Genomic DNA, 25907 nt, shown 5'->3' on the forward strand with positions numbered 1-25907 from the left:
CTTCCAGGAAAAAAAAAGCTGAAAGAGTTCACCACCACTAGATCTCTTTTCCAAGGAATACTGAAAGGACTTCTTCAAGCTGAAATAAAAAGATGCTATTCAGCAACATGAACAGATATCAAGGTACTCAATACACTGCATGATGAGAATAGGATGAGGAAACTGTAACTCTCTATTGGGACGATATGATAATGATTAAACATTAGTATAGGCTAAAGAAAGATGAGTATGCAAAATAACTTTCTGTAATCTAAACTTAATGAAGTCACAGCATAAGAAGAGGTAAACTGTGATATCAAACATATTAAAGGGGAGAAGAAAAGCGGTGGAGCTTATATAGGCAACAAAAATAATTTCCCATCAGCATAAAATGGACTGTTTTATCTCTCAGCTGTTTTATGCAAGCCACATGACAACCACGAAGAAGATATCTGGAGCAGAATTACAAAAAATTAAAAAATGAAAATAGGTTTTATCACCATGGAAAACCATCAAGGGGGACATGTACGCAGAATCAAAAGCGAAAAGAAATAACTGAAATACAATACAACCAGAAAGCAATCAATAAGATGGCAGCAGTAAATATTACTAATCAAGCTAAATGTAAATATATTGAATTCACCAATAAAAGGCACAGAGTGGCTGGGTGGAAGAAGGAAATATGACCCAACTCTATGCTGCCTATCAGAGACTCATTTCAGCTCTAACACACACATAGGCTCGAAGTGCAAAGACAGAAGTAGATATTCCTGGAAATGGAAACCTACGAAAGTGAGGAGCCATACTTATTTCAGACAACTAGATTTTAAGGCAAAAAGGTAACAAGAACCAAAGAAGGTCATTATTTATAGAGAGAGGTCAATACATCAGAAAACATAACAAGTGATGACAGCATCATGGCAGCATGAGAGGCTCTCTGTAACTCTCCCCTTCAATCTACCATGAGTAAAACACCCATCGCTCAACAAAGGCACCCTTGCCCAACACATGAAGATGCCAGAAAGATCCACAAAGTGGGTAGATTGGAGCACACAGAGCAAGTGAACTTGGGGAACAGCAGAGGCAATGCCCACTATCCCGGTCTCCAGCTACAGCAGCTGAGCCAGCTGCCAGTGGCCACAGAGAACCCAGTGGCAGCAGTGAAAGCAGTCGCACAACTCCACCCTCCCAGGCACAGTGGCAGCTGTAAGATGCAGGGAATGAGGCAAGAGTGGAGTCAGAGCCCCACAACCCTGACTCCCTGGTCACTGCTCAGAGCCCTGTAGCAGCAGTGGAGGCACACACACAACTCTAGCCTCCCAACAGCAGCAGTGCCTGTGGCCACAGGCAACTAAGCAACAGCAAATGTGTGACCCCATGATCCTGATCCTCAGGTATGGCTCAGAACCTGGTTGCAGCAGCAGAGGTGGCCCACATGCCTCCCACTTCCCTACAGCAGAGGTGTCTGTGGTTACAAGAAATCAAGCAACAGCAATGGTGTCCTGCTCCTTCCCCAGTGCTTGAGACCCAGGTGACCCCAGATGCAGAAAATGTGCCAGCCAGCCTTGTGCTTCTGGCAGCAAGCCAGTGCCCACAGTGACACCTGCAATAGCAAGGCATCAAGGACTGTCCGAGGTGCTGACAAGGGCACCCAGGACACCCCTAGTAGAGGTGGTAGAAGTGGGAAGTGCTGATCCTCAAATATAGCCAAAGGCAACTTGGGTAAGAGAAACCAAAAACTGGTGCTATAGCATCAGCTACTGAAAAACAAAAGAAAGACCTCTAGTCATCAATTGACTGAACAGTTAGAATTAAAACAAACAAAGCTATACCTAAATTAAAAAGAAAAAAAAAACCTATTTTCTATGACAAATGCACTGACAGAGGAATAATTCATCAAGGATCATGCAAAATGACATTTATATGGGACCACAAAAGAGAAAATAATTCCCCAGAAAACAAATTTAAAGTCATGGAAGATTGTGGAGCTAAAGAACTTGATAAATGAGGTGAGGAATGCATTGGAAAGAATTGGAAATAGAGCAGACACTACAGAAGGGAGAATTAGCAAGTTCAAAGGCAGAAAACTAGACATGATTCAGGTTGAAGAGGAGAGACAACTAAGATTTTAAAAGAAAAGGAAATTCTAGAAGAATTATCTGACTCCATTAGAAAGGGCAACATAAGGGTAATGAGTATCCCAGAAGGAGAAGATGGAGAATAGGAAACAGAGAGATTATTTAAAAAAATAATAGCTGAGAACTTCCCAAACCTGGAGAAGGAACTGAATATACAAATCTATAAAACAAATAGAACACTTAATACTCTCAACACATACAAAAAAAACCTTCCCAAGACATTAAAATTAAACTGTCAAAGTCAGTGACAAATAAAGAATTTTAAGAGAAGACAAGGAAAAAACCCCATAACCTATGAGAGTATCCCTATTAGGATATCTGTAGATTTCTCAGCAGAATCTCTGCAGGCCACCAGGGAATGGAATGATACATTCAAACTGTGAAATATATAAACTGTCAGCCAATAATACTCTATCCAGCAAAGTTATCCATCAGGTATGAAGGAGAAATAAAGGCTTTCCCAGACAAAAACTGAGGCAGTTCATCACCACTAGACCTGCCTTACCAGGAATTTGGAAAGGAGCTTTTCTACCTGAAATTAAAAGTCAAAGGAACTCAGAACGTTGAGCAAGATGATAAATAGACGGACAGGATCAGAAAATTGCAACTCTGTATCAGAATAGGTTAGTAAACACTTAATTCTCAAATAAAGGTCAAAGAGAAAGGGAGCATTAAACATAACTATCACCACTTCAACTTGGCAACAAACTCACTACCTCAAAAGGGGTCACTTGTGACAACAAAAGCATAAAAAGGGAGGAGAAGAAGGATGAAAACTGTACAGGCACATGAAGATAAGATGCTATCGGCAGAAAAACGACTATCTTACCTATGAGAGTTTTTATACAAACTAATGGTAACCACAAAATGAAAAGCCAGAAAAGAGACATGAAACATAAAAAAGAGGAAACTGAGAAACACATCACAGAAAACCACCAAACTGAAATGGCAGACTGAAACACAAGGAAAACAAACAATGGATATACAAGCAACCAGAAAACAAAAGGTAAAATGGCAGTACAAGGTCCTCATACATCAACACGCCATGCTTGTAAATGGATTGAATTCACCAACCAAAAGACTTAGAGTGGCTGGATGGATTTAAAAACAACACCAGCTATGTGCTCCCTCCAGGGGACCATCTCAGCTCTAAACACAAACATAGGCTCAAAGTGAAGGGATAGAAGATGACGCTGCAAGCAAAAGAACCAAAAGCAACAACAGCAACCTGAAGAAAGAAGATGTATATGTATATTTATATCAGACAAAATAGACTTCAAGCCATGATCAAGTGGGATTTCTTTCCAGGATGCAAGGATGAGTCAACATCCACAAATCAATAACTGTAATACTCCACATTAAAGAAATGCATAAAAATCACATGATCATCTCAATACATGTAGACAAAACATTTGAGTAGATACAGCATCCATTTATGATAATAACTCTAAATAAAATGATAGAGAAGGAATTCACCTCAGCACAATAAAGGTCATATATAACAAACCCACTGCTGACATCACTCTCAATGGTGACAAACTGAAATCTCTCTCTCTAAGAACAGAAAGCAGACAAGGATGCCCACTTTCACACAATCAGGCAAGAAAAAGAAGTAAAAGGGATGCAAATTGGAAAGCAAGAAGTGAAATTGTCACTAAATGCAGATCATATTACTTTATGTATAGAAAACCCTAAAGAATCCACCAAAAAACCTCTAGAAATAATGAATAAATAAAGTAGCAGGGTCACAAAATCAAAGCACAAAAATTAGTTTGTTTCTCTACACTGAAAAGAAACTGGTGGAAAGAGAAATCAAGAATACAATCTCATTGACAAATGCAACAAAAATAATAAAATCCCTAGAATTAAACTTAACCAAGGAAGTAACAGACCTGTACACTGAAAACTATGAGACGTTGAAAGAAATTGAAGAAGACAAAATAAGTGAAAAGATATCCTGTACCATGGGTTGGAAGAATTAATATAGTTAAAGTGCCCATTTTACCTAAAGCCATGCACAGATTCAATGCAATCCCTATCAAAATTGCAGTGACATTTTTCACAGCAATAAAACACAGAATCCTAAAATTTATGTGAAATCTTAAAACACCCCAAATAGCCAAAGCAATCCTTGGAAAACAGAGCAAAGCTACATGCATCACACTCCTTGATTTCAGAGTATACTTCAAAGCTACAATAATCAAAATGGTGTGTTACAGTCAGGAAAACAGACACAAAGATCAACAGAACAGAGTTGAGAGCTGAGAAATAAACCCACATATGTATGAGGAGCCAAGAAGATACAATGGAAGAAGAAAAATCTCTTTGATAAATGATTGGGAAAATGGTAGAGCCACATGCAAAACAATAAAATCTAGGTGACTATCTTACAGCATACACAAAAAATACCTCAAAATGGATTGAAGACTTGAATGTAAGAAGTGACACCATAAAATGCATAGAAGAAAACATTGGCAGCACCCTCTTTGGTTTTGGTCTTAGCAATATCTTTTTGAACACCATGTCTTCTCAGGCAAGTAAAGCAAAGAAAAAATAAACAAATGGGACTACATCAATCTCAAAAGCTCAGCACAGCAAAGAAAACCATCAACATAATCAAAACACAACCTACTGACCAGGAGAAAATATTTGCAAATCACATATCTGATAAGGAGTTAATATCCAAAATATATAAAGAACTCATAGAATTCAAAAACAACAACAAGAACAAAAAACTTGATTTAAAAATGGGCAGGGGATCTGCACAAATATTTTCCAACAAAATATACAGGTGGCCAACAGTCACATGAAAAGATGTTCAACATTGCTAATTATTAGGGAATGCAAATCAAACTACAGTGAGGTATGACCTCATAACCATTAAAATGGCTTCTATTAAAAAGACAAGAAATAGAAAATGTTGGAGAGGATGTGGGAAAAAAAGGAACCTTTGTGTGATGCTAGTGGGAATGTAAAGTGGCACAGTCAGTAGGGAAAAAAGTATGGAGATTCCTCAAAAAATTAAAAATAGAACTACCATAGGATCTAACTATTCTACTTCTGAGTATTTATCCAAAAAAATGCACAAACACTAATCCAAAAAGCCATACGCACCCATATGTTTAGTGCAGCACTAATTACAATAGCCAAGAGATGGAAACAACTTAAGTGCCCATCAATGGAAAGATGAATAAAGAAGATGTGGTATATACATACAATGGAATACTACTCAGCCATAAAAAAGATGAAATTTTGCCATTTGTGACAGCATACATGGACAGTGAGTGTATCATGCTTAGTGAAACAAGTAAGGTGGATAAATACCAATCCTATATGACCTCACTCTTATGTAGAATACTAAAAAGTGAACAAAATAAAGCAAAAACAAACACACAGATACAGAGGACAAATTGATGGTTACTGGGGGGAGGGGGATTTGAGGAAGGCAAGATGGGTAAAGGGAGTCAACTGCATGGTGATGAATGGAAACTAGCCTTTTGGTAGTGAGCACATTGTAGTGTATACAGAAGTTAAATCATAATGTTGTACACCTGAAACTTATATAACGTTATAAATCACCTCCATAAATTACCTCCATAAAGAAAAGAAAAAGATATAACAATCATAATGCACATCATTGGAGCACCTAAATACATTAAGCAAATGCAGATCTGAAGGGAGAAAGAGCAACAGGACAATAATAGCAGGAGACTTCAATAGCCCACTAACGGCAATGGATAGATCACTCAGACAAAAACAGCAAGGACTCATGGGAATAAAACCATACTTTAGACCAAATGGAATCAACAGACATAGATAGAACATTCCATCTACAGCAGCATAATACATATCTTCTCGAGTGCACAGTGAACATTCTCCAGGATACATCATTTATTTGAGGGGACACAAAACATGTCTTGGCAAATTTAACAGGAATAAAATCCTACCAACTATCTTTTCTGACCACATGGTGTGAAAGTAGGTCAACAACAAGAACAAAGCTGAGAATTCTATAAATACGTGGAAACTAGACATTACACTTCTGAACAACAAATGGACAAAAGAAGAAATAAAAAGGGAAATTTTAAAAATCTCAAAAAAATTAAAATAGAAACAAAACACATCAAATACTGTAAGATCCTGCAAAAGAAGTTCTGAGAGGAAAGTTTATGGCAATAAATGCATATATTAAGAAATTGTTAAGATCTCAAACCACCTAACTTTACAACTTCAGGATAGAAAAAGAACAAATTAAGCCCAAAGTTAGCAGAAGCAAACAAATAATAAATAGCAGAGCAGAAATAAATAAAATAGAGACAGGGAAAACAATAGAAAGAATCTAAGAAACTGAAAGTTAGATTTTAAAAAATATTTTAAAAATTGCCAAAACTTTACCTAGACTAAGATCAAGAGAGCAGACTGAAATAAATAAAATTAGAATGAAAGCATAGCCACTACAACTGAGAGTACAGAAATAACCATAAATATAGGAGATTACTATGAACAATTATAAGTCAACAAATTAGATAACCTAGAGGAAATGGTGAATTTCTAGAAACACACAACTTACTATAACTGAATCACGAAAAAATAAATTGTGAACAGACACATAAGAAGTAAAGAGATTGAATCAGTAATGAAAAACTTCATGACATAGAAAACATCAGGACCAGGTAGCTTTACTGATGAATCTTCCAAACATTTAAAGATTAAAACCAATCCTTCTAAAGCTCTGCTAGAAAACTGAAGAGGAGGAAACTCTTCCTAACTCATTTCCTAAGGTCAGTATTGTCTGATACCAAAACCACATGAGAATACTACAAGAAAAGAATCTAGAGGCCAATAACCCAATGAATATACATTCAAAAGTTTTACAGAAAATGTCTGCAAACCAAATTCAAGAACACATTAAAAGGATTATACACCACGATGACATGGGATATTTTCCCCTGGGGTGCCAGGATCTTTCAACATATGCAAATAAATAAATGTAATACACATTAATAGAATGATGAATGAAAATTATATGGCTATCTCAATGGATTCAGAAAAATTATTTGACAAAACACAACATCTTTTCATCATAAAAAACATCAACATATTGGGTCTAGAAGAAACATACCTCAGCACAATAAAGGCCATATAGAAAAACCCACAGCTAACACTATGCTCAAAGGTGAAAAATTAAAAGCTTTTCCTTTAAGATTATTAACAGGACTAAGATGTGCACTCTCTCCAATCTTACATAACATAGTACTCGAAGTCCTAGCAAGAGGAATATAGTGAGATGAAAAAAGTACTTATGAACCAGAATGGAAGAGGTAAAATTGTTCTTTTCTGCAAATAATATGACTTTGTAGCTAGAAATCCCAGACTCAACCAAAAGTTGTTAAAACTAATCAATAAATTCAGTAAAACTTCCGGATATCAAATCAACATACAGAAACCATTCATTTCAATACACTAATAATGAACCACCTGAAAAAGAAGTAAAACTATCCCATTCACAATAGCACCAAAAAATATAAAACATTTAAGAGTAAATTTAATCAAGGTAGCGAAATATTTGTACAAGGAAAACTGTACGACTTTTTTGAAAGAAAGCTAAGAAGACAGAATGAAATGGAGAGACATCCCATGTTAGATGGACAGAAAAATTTATCTTGTTATAATGTTCCTCCTACCCATAGCCACCTAAAGAGTCAATGCAATCACTATCAAAATTCTTAACTTCACAGAAATAGAGAAATGAATTCTAAACTTTGTATGGAATTACAAAAGGCCCTGAATAGCCAAAGCAATCCTGAGAATGAACAAAGCTGGAAGTATCACATATCCTGATTTCACAATATACTACAGAGCTGTAATAACTAAAGCAGTATGGTGCACACACTAAAACAGACACATAGACCAATGGAACAGAATAGAAAACCCAAAATTAAGTCCCTGCATATACAGACAACTAATGTTTGACAAGGGTGCCGAGAACACCTTGGAGAAAGATAGTCCCCAAACAAATGGTGTTGTGAAAACTGGAGAAGTGCATGGAAAACAATGAAATTGGACCCCTATCTTATACAATCCACCAAAATTAACTCAAAATGGATCAAAAACTTAAACCCCAATACCATGAACCTCACAGACCAAAACATAAGGAAGAAGCTCCTTGATGATGGTATTTGTGATGGTTTTTGGATATAACAGAAAAAACACAAACAACAAAAGCAAAAATCAGCAGGTGAGCCTATGTAAAATTTAAAAGCTTCTACAGAGCAAAAGAAGCGATCAACAAAATTAAAAAGTGAAAGGACAACATCTATGATGGTAGAAAACTTTTGCAAGCCATACATCAGATGAGTTAACATCCAAAACATATACAGAACTTATACAACTCAATAACCAAAAAAAAAAAAATCACAATCTGATTAAAAAAGGGGCAGAGGAACTAGAATTTTTTCAGAAGTCATCCAAATGGCCAACAAGTACATGAAAAGATGCTCATCATCACTAATCATCAGGAAAATGCAAATAAAAACCACAATGAGATGTCACCTCACATGTGCTAGAATAACCATCATTAAGAGGACAAGGGATAACAAGCGCAGGCAAAGATGTGGAAGAAAAGAACCTTGCACACTATTGGTGAGAGTTAAAGTGGTTCAGCCACTATGGAAAACAATATTGAGTTTCCTAAAAAAATTAAAAAGAGACTTTTCACGTGATCCAGAAATTTTCTGGTGATACACCCAAAAGAAATAAAAACAGGATATTGAAGACATGTACTCACTCCCATGTTTATTGAAATAGTATTCATAAAGGCCACGATATGAAAACATCCTAAGTGTCCATTAACAGATGAGTAAAGAAAACGTAGTATATAAATATAGACAGTGAATACTATTCATCCATGAGAAAGATGGAAATTCTGCCATATACGACAACATGGATGAATTTTGAGGGCATAATGCTAAGTGATATAAGTCAGAAATAGAAAGACAAATAGCATATGATCTGACTTACATGTGGGATCTAAAATGTTGAAATGCATAGAAACAGAAAACTGCAAAACTGGGGACCTTTTGGTCCACAATAGCCAAGTCTTTCTTTGCTTTCCTCATCCTATCAGAGACACCTTCAGGAGGAACAGGGAGAATGTGGCTATGACTGAGGTGGCAGAGCTCTTGGTGGCCCTGGGTTTCTTTTACAAGGTGAGAAACTATGGAGTCTCTGTGCCAGGCCACAAAGGAAGGGCTGGAATGGTAGCCCTGGTTCCACAGCCCTAACCCTCACTCTCTTGACCTTATGCAGCTCTACCGCCATGTTCTTAGAACTTGACACCTTATCCGCTGCCTCAATTCCTCAGGCTCCCGGAGTCTTTGGCCACCACCGAACTTTCAAACAGCAGAAGGTTTGGATGGCAAGTGAAGGCTTCAACCCAAGGGCATTGTCGAGCCCACTCTACTTTCTGTGCCTACCTGTCTCTCACATCTGCCCTGTACAATGCCCTCCTGGCTGGGGTCCTTCACATTTGAAATCCCTCCATGATGGAGGGACCTGAGGGAGAAAGGTTATAGGGCGAGAACATCGAAGGTGCACCAGTGCTGTCAGGGATCTTTCCTATACAAGCATTGCAACCATTATTTTGTAATAATTGGGGTGAGTGCCAATCTGCCTCTTTCTGGAAAAACAGCAATTGATGGTCACTAGGGGTGGGGGAGTGTGGTAGGCGAAATGGGTGAAGGTGGTCAGAGGGTACCAACCTCCAATTATAAGAGGAGTGAGGTCTGGGGATGTAACGTACAGCCTGGTGACAACAGTTATCAATACTGTATTCTATATTTGAAAGTTGCCAAGAGAGTATATTCTAAAAATTCCACAACACACAAAAAATTAAGAATGTGAGGTGATGGACATGTTAACTAAACTTATTCTGTAATTGTTTTGCAACATATCCATATATATTAAATCATTATGTGTATACTTTAAAGTTACACAATGATGTGTCAATTATATATCAAAAAAGGTGGAAAAAGGAAATATGAAAATCTGTACAGTTCAAGGTATACAAGTTGATGAATTGTAGATAAGAAGACATCTGTGAAACCATCAGCACCATATATCCCCTAAACACATCCACCTCAAAATATTTCCACTCTTCATATTTGTTTGTGTGTGTGCGTGATAAGAACACAACAAGAGATACCATCTTACATATTTTAAAATATTCAGAACTGTGTGATATAATACTAATTGCTGACTATAGGCTCACATGGTACAGTAGGAGTTATGTCAGCATCGTGGTGGTATAAGACATTCATCCATTTTTCCCCTTTTGAAACAACAAATTAGACATCCACCCATAAATGGAAGCACCTTTGCTGGAGTTGTGCAATCCAGCGTCACACATTGGGAGAACTGAGGGGAGTATCGTCCACATGTGCACCTAGTAATAGGTAGACAGCCTGAGTTATGGAGCCAGTGGAACTGCCGCAACCTCTCTCGCCATGGTCAGGAAAAATACCTTGAGAATTCTGACCTGTGCAGATATTCACAGAAGAGAAAGAATTTGAGGAAGACCAGAGTTCCTGAGCGGAGATTCCAACACATCATTAGAGTGAACACACACATGTATGATTTTGGTGCACTTGAAAGGGTAAGAGGAATCTTTTCAGCACCAACCCCAACAAGGCAACACTGCAGGAGCTGAACTATCCGATGGTGGAAACCTCTCCCCCAGCATAAAAGGAGAGTGGTGTGTGAGTGCTCTCCAATTCAAGTTGTGAACACTGCTAGAAAACCCATTTCTCTGCAGCAGCACCAAGAGTTCAGAGGTGGGACCCCCAGGATGTGGGGAGGGAGGAGGTTGGAAAAGAGTCAGGTAAGAATATTAAAGGGATTTAAAGGAATTGGGTTTGTGCCGATTGCCCTCAGGACTTCAGCCAGAAGTGTGCCCATGAGCCTCTGGGTGTACCTCACCCAAAGATCTTCCCACCAGGGCCATGGCACCCCTAAGGTCTTGAGAGCTAAACCCACACCTCCTCCATCTGGGGTGGCTCCTTGTGCATGCTCCCAAGTGCAGCGGCAGGAGCAAGTCTGGCAAATGGATTATTATGAGAAAACAGACCAGGATCTGTGGGCAACGGAGAAACCACAAACTTGAACTGTAGTACCCTCTTCTGGAAAAAAAAATAAAACCCCACATATAACAGCCCCAACAAACAGCATAACCATCTGAAGGTAACTAGTGAAACTTTAAGGAGGTGTCTGCTACTTTCAAAGCAAATTCAACAACAGAAATATGAAAATAAAGGATATGCATCATCTCCAAAAGATAGCAATAATTTTCCAATAACCAAAGTCAAAAGCTGTTACGTGACTGAGCAGATAAAGATTTCAAAGTAGCTGTTTTGAAGGAACTCAGTGAGCTACAAGAAAACTCAGAGAGACAATTCAATGCACTTAGGGGAAAAAAAAAGAACAAAATGAGATATTTATAAAGGAAGTAGACATCACAAAGAGAAACAAACAAATTTTGGAGATGATGATTTCAATGAATGAAAGGAAAAATGTAACAAAGAACATAACTAGACCAAAAAAAAACCAGAATAAGTGAATTAGGGAAAAGGAATTTGGAGCATTGCAGAACAAAGAAACAAGAATGAAAGAGAGCAAAGAAAGCCTATGTAAGATCAAATATTAGAAAAGTAACATATTCAGGAGAAGAAAGGAACAAAGCTTACTTAATAAAATAGCACCTGAGAATGTCCGAAGCCTGGGGAGAGACTTGGACATCTATGTTTACGGAGCTCATGGATCACCCTATTATCTCAGTGCAAAAAGACTTTCTCCAAGACACTGAAGAATGAAACTGTCAGAAGTCAAAGACACAGAGAGGATCCTGAAAGAAGCAAGAGCAAAAAAGATGCACTATACAATGGAACGCCTTTTAGACTATCAGTGGATTTCTCAGTAAAAACCTTGCTGGACCTGAGAGAATAGATGATATATTCGAAGTGCTGAATGGAAAAATACTGCCAGCCAAGAGCTCTCTATGCAGCTGATAACTCTTCTGACATTTAGCACTAATGAAGATCTCACAGACAAACAAAAGCTGAGGGAGTTCACTACCACCAGCACTGACTTACAAGCAATGTTGAAAGGAGCTCTTCAAGCTGACATGAAAACAGAAAGTACACAGAGCTCTGAATAAGGTGATAGACAGAAGTAGAAAACTGTAACTCTTTTTAGGAATGGTATATTACACACTTAATTCTAACATAAAGATAAGGAAAAGAGCATTAAAAATAACTATAGCTATTACAAGTTGGTAATAACATCACAGCATAAAAAAGGTAATTTATGACTGCCTAAAAAATATAACAGGGGAAGAGTAGAACAATAGAAACTTGCATGCCAGTATAGATAAATTGCTATCAGCACACAATGGACTATTTCATCTATGAGTCGTTTGTATAGTTCATGATCAAAGCTAAAATCTGGAGCAGCAACACAAAACATAACAGTGGAAACAACAGGAAATCACCATGGAAAGCCACCAACTTACAAAGGTAGACAGAAAAAGAACAACAACAACAACAAATTAGAGATGCTAAATAATCACAAGGCACAAGATAAAATGGCAGTGGTAAATCCTTACATATCGATAATTACCCTAAAGATATATGTATTGAACTCACCAATCAAAAGGATCAATTAAAAAAATAAGACCTAACTCTATGCTGCCTGCAGAAGACCCATTTCAGCTCTAAGGACACACATAGAGTCAAAGTGAAAGGATGGAAGGTAATATTCCAAGCAGACAGAAACCAAAAGGAGAAGGGCATAGATTTCAAGCCAAAAAGTATGACAAGAGACAAAGAGGGTCATTCTATAATGATAAAGTGGTCAACACATCAAGAAGATATAGTAATCATAAACATATACACTCCGCAAACATGATTACCAAAATATGTTAAGCAAATACTAACAGATCTTAAGGGAGAAATAGACAACAATACGATAATAGGAGGGAATTTCAATACCCCACTATCAGCAATAGATAGGTCATCCAAACAGAAAATCAACAAGAAAATGTTGGAATTGACCACAAATTAGAACAAATGGACTTAACATGTATATGGAAAACAGTCCCTCCAACAGCCGCAGAATATACATTTTTCTCAAGTACACACAGAACATTCCCCAGGATGGATCACATGATAGGGCATAGAACAAATCTGAGCGAATTTAAGAGGATTTAAATGATACCAACTACCTTTTCTGACCACAATGGTATGAAATTAGAAACATGAGGAAAGTGAGAATATCTGCAAGTGTGTGGAAACTAAACAATACATTTGCAAACAACCATTGTGTTAAAGAAGAAATCAAAAAGTAAATAACAAATTATCTCAAACAATACAACATATCAAATATTCTAGGGTGCAGCCAAAGCGGTTTTGAGATAAAAGTTTAGATCAATAAACACTGTGACAGCCTCTGGTTTTATTTATTTTTTTATCTATGTATAATTGACATATTACATTATATTAGTTTCAGGTGTACACAAAATGACTCATTGTTTGCATATATTGTAAAATGATCACCACGACAAATCTAGTTAACATCTGTTACCATACATAATTAAAATATTTTTTGTGTGATGGAAACTTTGAAGATCTACTCTCTTAGCAACTTTCAAATGTACAATAGAGTATTACTAAGTCACCATGGTGTACATTACATCCTCATGACTTATTTATTTTATAACTGAAAATTTGTACCTTTTGACCCCCTTCACCCATTTTTGCCTGCTCCTCACCCCCTGATTTTGGCAACCATCAATCTGTTCTCTGTGTAAATGAGGTGTCAGTATGTTGTTTTCAGATTCACCTGTAAGTGAGATCATATGGGATCATATGGTGTTTGTCTTTCTTTGTCTCAGTTGTTTCACTTAGCATAATGCCCTCAAGGTCCATCCATGTTGTTACAAACCACAAGATTTCCTTCTTTTATGATAAAATAATATTCTATTTTATATATATACACACACAGACCCCCACCCCCCCACAGACTTTCTTTATCTATCTATCCTTCAGTGGACACATAGGTTGTTTCCATATCTTAGCTATTATAAATAATACTGCAATCAACATGGGGTACATATATCTTTTAAAGTTGGTGTTGTCATTTTCCTCAGATGAATACTAGTGGAACTGGTAGATTATATGGTAGTTCTCCTGTTAATTTTTTGAGGAAACTACACATCATTTCAATAATGACTGGCCCAATTTACTTTCCTAATAACAACACATGAGGTTCTCTCTTCTACACGTCCTAGCCAATACCTGCTGTTTCTTCTTTTTGATAATAGCCATTCCAACAGATGTAAAGAGATGCATTTGATTGGCATTTGTTTGATTATTACTGATGTTGAGCACATTTTCACCTACCTGTTGACCATTTGTATGTCTTCTGTGGAAAAATGTCTGTTCAAATCCTCTACTCATTTTTTTTTTAGTCAAATGCTTTAGTGTTTTTGCCATTGAGCTGTGTGAATTCTCCATATATTTTGGATTTTAATCCCATTATCAGATAAATTATTTTCAAATATTTCCCCCATTTGGTAGGTTGCCTTCTTATTTTTTTGGTGGTTTCCTTTGCTGTGCAGAAGATTTGATGAGTATGACTTGTTTATTTTTGCTTTTGTTGCCTTTGCTTTTGGCATTAAATCCAAAGAACTATTGCCAAGATCAATATCAAGGGGCTTACCACCTATGTTTTCCTCTACGATATTTATAGTTTCAATGCTTACATTCAGGTCTCTAATTCATTTTGAGTTAATTTTTGTGTCTGCTGTACAACAGTGGTCTAGTTTTATTATTATTATATGATTATCCAGTTTCCCCAATACCTTTTATTGATGAGACTGTTCTTTTGCTATTGTATATTCTTGGCTCATTTTTCTGTAAAGTAATTGACCGTATATTTGTGGGCTTACTTCCATGCTCTCTGTTCTGTTCCATTGATATATGTGTGTGTTTTGATGCCCTCACCATGTTTTTATTTCATTAGCTTTGTAATACAGTTTCAAATCATGGGGCACAATCCCTCCAGCTTTGTTCTCCTTTTTTGTGGTTTCTTTAGCTATTCAGGGTCTGTTTGGTCCCATACAGATTTTAGAATTGTTTGTTTTATCTCTGTGAAAAATGGCATTCAAATTTTGTTCAAGATGGCATTGAATTTGTAAATTTTAGGTAGTACAGTCATTTTAACTATATTAATTCTTCTGTCCGTGAGCACAAAACTCTTTTAATTTAATTGTGTTTTCATCATTTTCTTTAATCAAAATCTCCTTGTTTTCATTGTACAGGACTTTCTCTTCCTTGGTTAAATTTATTGTAGGTATTTTGGTCTTTCTTATGCAGTCCTAAGTGGAACTGTTTTCTTCATTTCTCTTGCTGATGGTTTGTTATCAGTGTATACACACTCAACGATTTTTATGTATTGATTTTGTATCCTGAAACTTTAACGAATTCTTGTATTTGCTCCAATAGTTTCTTTGGTGGAGTCTTCAGTGTTTTCTGTGTATTAATACCACATCATGTGCAAATAGTGACAGTTTTACTTTCTCCTTTCTGATTTGGATGTGTTTTATTTATTTTTTTCTTGCCTAATTTCTCTTTTAAAGATTTCCAGTACTATTTTGAATAAAAGTGGCAAGAGGGGCATCTTTGTCTTCTTCCTGATCTTAGAGGGAAATCATTCAGCTTTTCACCACTGAGTATAATGTTAGCTGGGGACTAGTCATATATTATGTTTTATATCATGTTGTTATTTTATTAGTTTTTTATTATTATGTTTGGGTATATTCCCTCAATACCCATGTTGTGGAGAGTTTTTTTTATAAACAGATACTGAATTTTATCAAATGCCTTTTCTGCATTTATTGAGATGATCTTAATTTTCATCCTTTATTTTGTTAAGGTGAGCATCACAATGTTTGATTTTCAGATACTGATCCATTCTTGCACCCATGGAATAATTTCCATTGGTGATGGTGTATGATCCTCTTGAGATGTATTTTTTTAATTTGTTTTGCTAATATTAAGTTGAGTATTTTTCTATGTTCATCAGGGATATTGGTCTGTAATTTTCTTTTCTTCTGGCATCTTTCTTTGGTTTTGGTATCAGAGTAATGCTGCCTCATAAAATGCATTTGGAAGTGTCCTTATTCTTCCATTTTTTGGCAGAGTTTTGAAGGATTAGGGTTAACTATTCTTTAAATGTTTGGTAGAATTCACAGCACAGCCATCTTGTTCTGGACTTTTGTGTGTTGGGAGCTTTTTTATTACAGATTCGATCTTCTTACCAATAATTAGTCTGCTCAGATTTTCTGTTACCTTATGATTCCATCTTGGTAGGTTGTATCTTTCTAGGAATTTCTTTCTTTTAGGTTGTCCTACGTGGGTAATTTTTCATAGCGGTCTCTTACTGTCCTTTCTATATCTGTGATATCAGTAGTAATGGCTTCTCTTTCATTTCTGATTTAATTTATTTGAGTCCTTCTCTTTGTTTTTTGGTGGGTCTACCTAAAGGTTTTTCAAGTTCATTTATCTTTTCAAAGGACCACCTCTTAGTTTAATTGATCTTTTCTACAGTCTTTTTAGACACATGTTGGTGAATATAATAAAAATATGGAACAGTTTGTACCCTGCTGGTGTAAATGTAAAAAGGCACAGTCAATGTAGAAAATAGTCCTGTATAAATTAAACATAGGATTATCATATGACCTAGCAATTCCACTTTTAGGTACATACCCAACAGAAATGAAAGCAGGTGTTCAAATAAAAACTTTCACAGAAAGGTTCACGGGCATACTATTCACAAGACCCAAAAAGTGGAAACAATACTAATGCCCTCAATGGGTGAAACTATTACAAAATATATAGTATATTCATGCAATGGAATATTATTCAGCCATAAAAAGGTAAGCCATGACATTACCAAAAACAGTTGAGTAGGTAAATTCACAGCTATGTTTCTCCATAAGAGCAATACATTGACAAAATGTGCAGAATCACCTTTTGCAGAAACATGGAATCTGCTTACAACTTACAAAACAAAGCAAAGAGGGTAAAAGAAAACAAAACCTTCTCCATTGTGGTAAGAGAGTGTTGTCGCATTTTAAATTGACCGGTTAAGGGGCCAGCCTGGCAGCACAGTGGTTAAGTTCACGTGCTCTACTTCAGTGCCTGGGATGCACAGGTTGAGATTCCAGGTGCAGACCTAGCACCTCTGGTCAAGTCACACTGTGTCAGCATCCCATGTAAAGTAGAGAAAGGTTGGTATGGACGTTAGCTCAACCACAATCTTCCTCAAGAAAAAAGAGGAAGATTGGCAACAGATGCTAGCTTAGGGCCAGTCTTCCTCACACACACGCACAAAATTGTCCACTTAAGATACTCTAACCCCAGACTAGAAGTGGCATGAAGATTGCAGCCTTCATGTCTGTTGCATTTTGCTACTGACAGAGGGAACAATTATACTTTAATTTTTAAAATTGTGGTGGGTGTTTTGACCTATTCAGTGAATCCCTGAGGGAGCAGCACAAAGATTTGCCTTTGTTTCACTGGATTTGCAGATCTTCTAGGAATAGGGTAGCTTCTCAGGAGGTAATTCTAAAATAATTCAAAGTCCCAGGCATTGGCTGCAGGAGCCTGAGGCAGATTACAATAGAGACACCAGTTGATTGGCTGCATATTTTTTCAAGGAGAGGTTTGAAAGATGATAAATAAAAGAATAAAGTCTTATAAAACTTCCCACATATGCCTGGGAATTGAGAAAGCACTGTGTATATACAGCACTGGAAGCAAACTCAGAAAAGACCAGAAAAATACCTAAACTTTCACCTCTGACTGACCTTTAGGCTCTCTGCAAGCAGCAAGTGAAGGCTTAAGCAGAGTTGTTAAACTGCCAGGCCAACCACTGAAGGAGTAACTCTAAACAAAATGAATCTCCAAAGCTGGGAGAGATTTTTTTTTTCTCTACTTTTTCCTTCTTTCTTCTTTCCTCCTTCATTTCTTAAATTAATTAATTTTTTTTCTACCTTCATGCATTAAAGACATTTGGTGAAAACACAAGAGACCATTAGGCTAAGGAAAAACAGGCCCAAGGGGCCATGTATAAAAACATGATAAATATTATGAAAAGAGTTTAGAAAAGTCATTAAGCTAACAGACAATACAACAACCAAGCACAATCAGCAACAACAAACTGTAGGGTGACAGAAGAATTTGATTTTCATAGTTGCCACATTATTACAATTGTCTAGGTTTCAATAAAAATCATGAAGCATGCAAAGAAACAAGTCATTATGGCCCATTCACAGAAAACAAATTAATAGAAACTGTGTCCAAGGAAGCAAAGGCATGGACTTTCTCATAAATAATTTAAATCAACAGTTAAATATGGTCAAAGAGCTAATGAACACAAAATGAAATAAGGAAGTAAGAAATTACAGGAAATCAGAGGAACAACGTGTCAAGAAACAGTGAGTATCAATAAAGAAATGGAAATTATACAAAGAAACCAATATAAATTCTGAAGCTGGTAAGGATGATAACTAAGATGCATGATGCATTGGAGGTGTTAATAGTAGATTTGAGCAGGCAAGGAAAGAATATGTGACTTTGAAGACAGGTTAATTGATATCATCCAGTCTGAAGAGCAAGAAGAGGAAAAAGAATGAAATGTGAATAGAAGGAAATCACCTCAAGATCATAAAGACCGTATGAGATAAACCCACAGTCAACATGATACTCAATGGGCAAAAGCTGAATGCCATCCCCCTGAGAACAGGAACAAGACAAGGATGCCCACTATCACCACTCTTATTCAACATAAACTGGAGGTTTTGGCCAGGGCAATTAGGCAAGAGAAAGGAAGAAAAGGAATCCAAATAGGGGTTGAAGAAGTGAAACTCTCACTGTTTGCAGATTACATGATCTTACATATAGAAAACTCCCCAAAATCCATTGGAAAACTAATAGAAATAATTAACAACTACAGTAAAGTTGCAAGGTACAGAATCAACTTAATGAAAATCAGCTGCTTTTCTATACTCCAATAATGAACTTACAGAAAGAGAATTCAAGAATACAATTGCATTTGCAATCTCAACTAAAAGAATAAAGTACCTAGGAATAAACTTAACCAAGGAGGTGAAGGACTTCTACAATGAAAACTATAAAACAATACTGACAGAAATTGATAATGACATAAAGAGATGCAAAGAGATTCCTTGCTCACGGATTGGAAGAATATACATAGTTAAAATGTCCATAGTACCCAAAGAAATCTGCAGATTCAATGCAATCCCAATCAGAATCCCAATGTCATTCTTCTTGGAAATAGAGCAAAGAATCCTAAAATTCATACGGGGCAACAAAAGACCCTGAACTCCTAAAGCAATCCTGAGAAAAAAGAATAAAGCTGGTGACATCACAATCTCTGACTTCAAAATGTACTATAAAGCCATAGTGATCAAAACAGCATGGTACTGGTACAAAAACAGGCACACAGATCAGCGGAACAGAACTGAAAGCACAGAAATAAAACCACAAGTCTATGGACAGCTAATCTTTGACAAAGGTGCCAAGGACATACAATGGAGAAAGGAATGTCCTTTCAATGAATGATGTTGGGAAAACTGGACAGCCACATACAAAAGAATGAAAGTAGACCATTATCTCACATCATACACAAAAATAAACTCAAAATCGATCCAAGACTTGAAGACAAGTTCTGAAACCATAAAACTCCTGGAAAATAAAATAGGTAGTCCACTCTTTGACATCGAACTTTAAAAGGATCTTTTCAAATCCTGTCTTCTCTGACAAGGGAAACAAAAGAAAAAATAAGTGGGACTTCATCAGATTAAAGAGCTTCTACAAGGCAAAAGAAATCAGAATCAAAACAAAGAGGCAACCCACCAAATGGGAGAAACTATTCACAAATCATATATCTGACAACGAGTTAATCTCCATAATACATAAGGAACTCACACAACTGAATAATAAGAAAACAAACAGCCCAATCAAAAATGGGCAGATGTGGGCTGGCTCAGTGGTGTAGTGGTTAAGTTCACAATCTGCTTCGGTAGCCCAGGGTTCGCTGGTTCAGATCCCAGCTGCAGACATGGCACCGCTTGGCAAGCTAAGCATACCACAAATAAAGTGGAGGAAAACGGGCACAGATGTTAGCTCAGGGCCAGTCTTCCTCAGCAAAAAGAGGAGGATTGGCAGCAGATGTTACTTCAGGGCTAATCTTCCTCAAAAAGAGAAAAAAGGGGCAGGGATATGAACAGACATTTTTCCAAAGAAGATATACAGGTAGCCAACAAACACATGAAAAGATGTTCAACATCACTAATCATCAGGGAAATTCAAATCAAAACTACACTAAGATACCACCTTATGCCTGTTAAAATGGCTCTAATCACTAAGACTAAAAATAACAAATGTTGGAGAGGGTGTGGAGAAAAGGGAACCCTCACACACTGCTGGTGGGAATGCAAACTGGTGCAACCACTGTGGAAAACAGGATGGCTATTCCTCAAAAAATTAAAAATGGAACCACCATAGGACCCAGCTATGGCACTACTGGGTATCTACCCAAACAACTTGAAATCAACAATCCAAAGTAATATACGTACCCCTTGGTTCACTGCAGCACTATTCACAATTGCTAAGACATGGAAACAATACAAGTGCCAAGCGACTGATGATTAGATAAAGATGTGGTATATATATACAATGGAATAACGCTCAGCTAGAAGAAAGGACAAATTCATCCCATTTGCAATAACATGGAAGGACCTGGCAGAATTATACTAGGCGAAATAAGGCAGTCTGAGAAAGACAAACACCAGATGATTTCCCTCATATGTGGAATATAAACAAATACATGGACAAAGAAAACAGTTCAGTGGTTACCAGGGGCAGGGGGCTTTGGGGGCACAGGGGGTGAAGCGGAGCACTTATGTGGTGACAGTCAAGAAATGATGTACAACTGAAATGTCACATTGATGTAAACTATTATGAATTCAATGAAAAACCTTGAAGACAGAGAATTTGTAAAGCAGCAAGAGAACACCAACTCATCACACAGAAGAAAACCCTCATGAACCTATCAGATGATTTCTCAATAAAAACTTTGCAGGCCAGGATAGAGTGCAATGATATATTTAAAACTAGAGAAAGCAAAGAAAATGCCAATCAGAAATACTATATCCAGCAAAACTCTCCCTGTAAATATGAAGGAGAGATAAAGACTGCCCCCCCAAAACCCCAAAATACTGAGGGAGTTTGTCATCACAGACCCTGCCTTACAAGATGTGCTACTGAAAGTTATATATGTTGAAATTTAAAAAAAATGCTAAATAGCTACATGACAGCATAGGAAAGTATAAATCTCACTGGAAAAGATAAATATGTAGAAAAAAGCAGAATATTGTAATTTAGTAATGGTGGTACATCAAACATTTTAAACACTAGTGTAAAAGCCAAAAGATAAAAGTACTAAGAAAATCCATAACCACAGAAATTTGTTAGTATATATACAATATTAAAAGAAGTAAAGTCAGATATCAATAACATAAAGTGAGGGTGAGCCTGTATAGTGTGTATGCAGTTAAAGTGATCAGCTTAAAGTAGACGGTTATAACTTCAAGAGTTCAATGCAAGCCTCATGGTAACCACAATGAAAAACATATACCAGATATATTAAATATGAGAAAAAAATCAAAGCATATTACTGCAAAAACAAACTTCAAACAAACAAAACAAATCAATCAGCGAACTGCAAAGAAAGATAGCAAGGAGAACAACTGAACTACAAAACAGTCAGGAAAACAATTAACCTACAGATAATTACTGTAAGTGTAAACGGCCTAATTTCTCATCAAAATATTTGAGTACCCAAATGAATTTATATACATGAAAAAACAATCAACTGCATGGTGTCTATAACAGAATTACTTCAGATTTCAGGAGACACATAGGCTGAAACTGAAAGACTAGAAAAAGATATCCCATGCAAACAGCAACTGAAAGAGAGCAGGGGTTACTATTCTTATACCAGACAAAATGGGCTTTAAGTGAAAATCTGTCACAAGAGACAAGTAGGGCCATTATATAATGGTAAACCTGTGAATTCATCAGGAAAATATATGCACCTCTCATCAGAGCACCTAAATATGTAAAACAAATATTGAAAGATCTGAAGTGAAAATTAGACCACAATACAATGATAGAAGAAGACATGCCCCACTTTCAATAATGGATAGGACATCCAGGCAGAAAAGCAGTAAGGAAAGAGAAGAGCTGAACTTCTCCAAACAGAGATAATTTTACTTCTTCCTCTCCAATTTGCATGGCATTTATTTCTTTTTATTGCCCTATTGCACTGACTAGCACTTCCAACACTATGTTGAATAGAAGTGAAAGTGGAGATCTTTGCCTTGTTTCCTGATCTTAAAGAGAAAACTTACAGTATTTCACCATTGAGTATCATCTTCAGTCTGTGTTTTTCACATTTAGCATTTCTTATGTTGAAGTAATTTCCTTCTATTCATAATGTTTAGAGTGTTTATTATCATGAAAGTGTCTCTGCATTTTCTCATATGCTTTTCCTGCATCACGTAAGATGATTATGTGATTTTTCTCTTTCATTCTGTTAATATGATGCACTACACTGACCAATTTTTGTGTGTTAAACCATCCTTGTCTCCAGAAATAAGTCCCATTTGGTCATGGTGTATAACCCTTTAAATATGTTGCTGAATTTAAGTTGATAGTAATCTCCCGAGAATTTTTGCATCCATGCTCATAGTTCATAGTTTTCTTGTAATGTTTGTTTTGTTTGGAATTCAGAGTAATTCTGGTCTAAAAGAATGAGTTGGAAGTATTCCTTCCTCTCCAGTTTTTGGAAATCTTTGAGAAATATGGTTTATAGCTCTTCTTTAAATGTTTATAGAATGCACTAATGAAGCCCTGATGGTTCAGGGCTTTGCTTTGTCAGGAGACTTTTTTATTAACAATTCAATGTCCTCACAAGTTATGTCTATTCAGATTTACTAATTTTTGTGTTCTTGTGGTAGGTTTTGTGTTTCTAGACATGTGTCTATTTCCTCTAGGCTATTGAGTGTGTGGTGTTCAATTGCTCATAGTACCCTTATATCCTCTTTATTTCTGTAGAATCAGTAGCAATGTCCCCACATTCACTTATGATTTTAGTGCTAGTTGCCCAGGCAGTAAAAAACTAGAAACAAGGCTAGAAGTCAAAAACAGAAGAAAACAGGAAAATTCAGAAAATTGTGAAAATTAAGCATACTTCTGAACAACCAATGAATCAAAGAAGTCACAAGGAAAATTAGAAGATACACAGAAATATTTCTCTTTTTTCCTTAGTCCATCTAGCTAAAGACGTATCACTTTCTCTTGCTTATCTTGGTTATAATCTTTACTATTACCTTCTTTCTGCTTTCTTAGGGTCATTTTCTAGTTCCTTAAATTGTAATGTTAGGTTCCTGATCCTCCATCTTTCTTCTTTGTTTACTATAAATTTGTTTACTACAGTTCTAGATTTCTCCATTGGCACTGCTTTCACTGTGTCCCATAAGTTTTGATATATTGTGTTTTGTTTTCCTTCATCTCTAACTATTTGCTAATTTCCCATGTGAATTTTTCTTTGACTCATTGATTATTTAGAAGATGTTTAATTTCCACAATTTGTGAGTTTTTCTGTTTTCCTTCTGGTTCTGATTTCTAGTTTTCTTTCTGCTTTTGACATGCAGTTGCACAATATGAAAGTACTGAATACTCCTGAAACTGCATACTTAAAAAGGGTGAAAGTGGTAAATATTATGTTATGTGAATTTTACCAGAATAAGAAAAGAAAATGAGGGAGCCGGCCCAGTGGTGTAGCAGTTAAGTTCTCACACTCCACTTCGGTGCCCTGGAGTTTGCGATGTAGATCCCAGGTGCAGACCTATGAACATGTATCAGTCCATGCTGTGGCAGGCATCCCACATATAAAGTAGAGGAAGATGGGCATGGATGTTAGCTCAGGGCCAGTCTTCCTCAGCAAAAAGAGGAGGATTGGCAGTGGATGTTAGTTCAGGGCTAATCTTCAGTTTTTAAAAAAAGGGAAAAAATCAGTTGTTTTAGTTGCATTTTATATATTAGCAACAAGCCATCTGAAAAGGATATTAAGCAAACAATTTACAAAAGCATCAAAAAGAATAAAAACTCAGAAATAGATTTAACCACAGAGGTAAAAGACTTGCATACTGAATATTAAAATATATTGATGAAGGAAGTTAAAGAAGGCACAAAGAAATGAAAAGATATGCTGTGTTCATGGATTGGATTAATTAATATTGTTAAAATATCCTTGGTACCCCAAGCAATCTACAGATTCAATGCAATACCTCTCAAAATCCCACTGGTAGTTTTTTACAGAAATGGAAAGAACAATCCTAAAATTTATGTGGAATCACAAAAGACTCCAGTTAGCCAAAGTCATTTTGAGAAAGAAGAACAAACCTGGAGGTATCACATTTCATGAGTTCAAAATATATTACAAGCCCTCGCATCAAATCCTATGGTCCTGGCATTAAAAACAGACACATAGAACAACTGAACAGACTAGAGAGCCCAGAAACAAACTCATGCTTTTTTAGTTCATTAAATTTTGACAAGCGTATCAAGAATATACAACTGAGGAAAGATACTCCCTTCAACAACTGGTATTGAGAAAACCGGATATCCATGCAAAAGAATAAAATTGGACTCATCTTACATCACAAACAAAGGTAAAGTCAAGGGGCCACACGGTGGTGTAGCAGTTAAGTTCCCATGCTCTGCTTCAGAGGCCGAGGGTGTTCAGTTCTTGTCCCAGAGGGGACCTGACACAGCTTATCAAGCCACACTGTAGCAGGTGTCCCCCATATAAAATAGAGGAAGATGGGCACAGCAAGAAAAGGAGGATTGGCAGTTGATGTTAGCTCAGAGGCTAGTTTCACCCCCCGCCCAAAAAAAAGATTGATACTGACCCTGATATCAGTTTCCCTAGATTAAACTCAGCACATGTGGGATTAAAATCAAAACACTCTTTTCCTGCTTACTCACCAGCTTCCTGGCTCCAGAACTATCCTCCATGGAGACAGACACCGTCACACACAAGCATCTGGATTTGCTGTCTCCTCGCTGCAAAGAGAGAGAGGCTGGTGGGAAAGCTCTGACCAGCAAGGCCATATGCTCCCCCTCCCCTACCTAAAACCCCAAATAAAAACCCTTTCTTTTAGCTTTTCAGGGAGTTTGGGATTTCAGCATTAGCTGCCTTCTTTCCTTGCTCAGTGCTGTGCAACAATAAAATCCCTACTTTCTTCCACCACACTTGGTGTCACAGATTGGCTTGCTGTGCAATGGGTGAGCAAACTCACTTCAGATTCAGTATCAAGATGAATTCAAAATTGATTTAAAACTTAAGACTTGAAATCATAAAACTCCTACAATAAAACATATGGGAAAACTTTGTCCCTGGATTTGGAAGCGATTTCTTGACATAACATGAAAAGCACAGGAACGAAAGCAAAAATAGACAAGTGGGATTACTTCAAACTAGAAATCTTCAGCACAGCAAAGGAACAATCAAAATTAAAAGGTAACCTGTGGAATGAGAAGAAATATTTACAAACTGTATATCTGATAAAAATTTAATATCCAA

General features: G+C 36.7%; 1 protein-coding gene across 3 annotated transcripts in view; it reads right to left on the bottom strand.

Annotated features, from left to right (window-relative positions):
* LOC124232369 (gamma-taxilin-like) overlaps positions 1–25907 on the bottom strand; it is a 153780-nt gene that overhangs the window by 75368 nt on the left and 52505 nt on the right. For all 3 annotated transcript variants that reach the window (XM_046649337.1, XM_046649332.1, XM_046649331.1), the window contains one exon: positions 25310–25387. In XM_046649337.1, the coding sequence (XP_046505293.1) occupies positions 25310–25387 (78 nt within the window). The remainder of the gene's footprint in view (positions 1–25309; positions 25388–25907) is intronic.

This window comes from Equus quagga, unplaced genomic scaffold (genome assembly GCF_021613505.1).
Source record: "Equus quagga isolate Etosha38 unplaced genomic scaffold, UCLA_HA_Equagga_1.0 HiC_scaffold_51_RagTag, whole genome shotgun sequence".
NCBI lineage: Eukaryota > Metazoa > Chordata > Mammalia > Perissodactyla > Equidae > Equus > Equus quagga.